Source organism: Miscanthus floridulus, chromosome 7, assembly GCF_019320115.1.
Source record: "Miscanthus floridulus cultivar M001 chromosome 7, ASM1932011v1, whole genome shotgun sequence".
NCBI lineage: Eukaryota > Viridiplantae > Streptophyta > Magnoliopsida > Poales > Poaceae > Miscanthus > Miscanthus floridulus.
In genome coordinates this window covers 117,419,653-117,421,593 of record NC_089586.1, presented here as the reverse complement: position 1 = coordinate 117,421,593, position 1,941 = coordinate 117,419,653, and the positions used below count along the sequence as shown (strand labels likewise).

Here is a 1,941-nt window from a genome sequence, read left to right as displayed (position 1 = left end):
AATAGTATATGATTACTCGTGTCAGAACTCGCAGCAAGCAGAGGAATCAAGCAAGCCACTATTTAACAGGTCAAATTAGACTTGGCCGAAAAAGATGTATAATCAGATTAGGCGACCTGTTCCGGCATGCAACTTCTTCACTTCTGGAAACCATTCTGATTCAGGCACAACACAATCCCGCCGGTCGTCGTTTTGCACTCCGACCACGTCTGAGAAAGGCAGCTGCCGACATGTGGACCAATCCTGGCAACGGACCCACCAGTCGGTATCACCAGGGCCAGAAGCCAGTAGCTGGCTGGTCACAAAGTCAAAATTGGCGCGCAGCTGCCTGCCAGCACGAACGGACCAACCAACCACCGCGTTCCGGACATATCCGGACACGCGACTCCTCCGTCCGCACTTTTCAATTCCACAGGCGTGGCGTGCATGGGCGGCGATGCTTCTGGAGTTCTGGTCATTGATGCGTTCGTTGGCACAGGTAAGCGAGCTCCTATAAAAGCCACATTCTCTAGCATCCCAGGCTCCCTTGCCCCAACCGCAAGAAAGCAGCAGCACACGGTTCCTTTCCTTGCATTCTTCCTAGAAGGAATCGTCGTCTTTGCATCGGTGTCGCCGGTTCAGCCGATCGATCGGGACCATGCAGCGCAGCAACTCCTTCGGCATGTCGTGGGCGGACCAGTGGGACTACGGCGGCGACCCGAGCCCGCGCGCGCGCGGCCGGCAGCAGGACGGCGGCGGCAAGAAGCAGGGCGGCGTGGAGAAGACCAAGGCGGCCGCGGCGACGGGGCTGAGGAAGGTGAAGGAGGGCACGGCCAGCGGGTTCCAGTGGATCAAGGACAAGTGCCAGAAGAAGGGCGGCAAGAAACAGGGCGCCCATGAGGGCTCCGGGATCGCCGGGTACTAGTTTCGACGGAAAGCCTATTTTTTGGTTATATAAAATAGGCGATTTCTATTTGTTTGTTCGTTCGGTCCTTCCGTGTGTCGTCCATGTGTATACTGTTGGATGTAGTGTCGGCTCCTTCGTGTAGATTAATGTTTCGATTACAGCTATTGATGATTGGTTTATTGTTTTCAAATCTCGTGCTCTGTTTTGCCGCACAAGTTTCTTCGACACCCAGGTGACCCTGGATTCAGTTGTCTCAAACTGTAAAGCATCAGTACAAATTGCACAACAAAAACAAAAATAAAATTAGAGAATGATTGCGAAGATGACTGATTGGTAACTATAGTTTGCATGCAAGCTGCAAGCCAGTGCTTGATGTTCTCCTCCAAAGGTGAATCGATTTATCTACAGAATTGTTATACAATGACCGTGTGTTTTGTTGTCCTTCGGCACATGTTTTTCTGTTCCTCCTATCGGCATCGTGCGTGCGTCGTTTGCACTACCATTCGTGTCTCTGTCATGGAGGACCCACTTCTGAGCGTTATTGTTTCAAATTGGAAGTCGTGCCTCTCTGTTTCCTAGCGTTTCATTTCCCCAATCCGCATCGTCATCTCCCCCCCAGACGTGCCTGAGGCGATTTCATGGTGGTGCGTCCTTGCCACCGCCGTTCGTCTTCTTCCCTGACGCTCTCTTCCCCGCTGCGGCGATGAAACGGCAAACTCATGCTTCGCCATCGCGGACTCCTGCTGAAGGTGTGTACTCGATCCCATTTCGTGGTGGTGGTGTAGATTTCGTGGATCTATACTGTGTTGAGGGCAGAGGGATGGAGATTTGGGGTGTGGGATTTTGAAATGTAAGCGGGCCACGGGGATCGATGGGGTAGGATTTAGGAGGACCAGCACCGACGACGACGCCGTGGCACCCTCATCCGCGTTGGTGACGCCTGCGCGGGCCGTCAGTGCTGTCTCTTCTTCACGTCCGCGGGAGACGACGGTGCGAGCGGTGTTGAGACTGGCGGCGCTGCTGCTGCGTTCGGAGCTAGGGCAGTGGTTTGTGTC

The 1,941-nt window shown here is 53.9% G+C and overlaps 1 protein-coding gene across 1 annotated transcript; it reads left to right on the top strand.

The window, feature by feature from the left end:
- Positions 1 to 360: 360 nt before the first annotated feature.
- LOC136467705 (uncharacterized) lies at positions 361 to 1,214 on the top strand. The gene has a single exon (XM_066466471.1). It carries the CDS (start codon positions 638 to 640, stop codon positions 902 to 904), a length of 267 nt encoding a protein of 88 aa, XP_066322568.1. The 5' UTR covers positions 361 to 637; the 3' UTR covers positions 905 to 1,214.
- Positions 1,215 to 1,941: the final 727 nt, after the last annotated feature.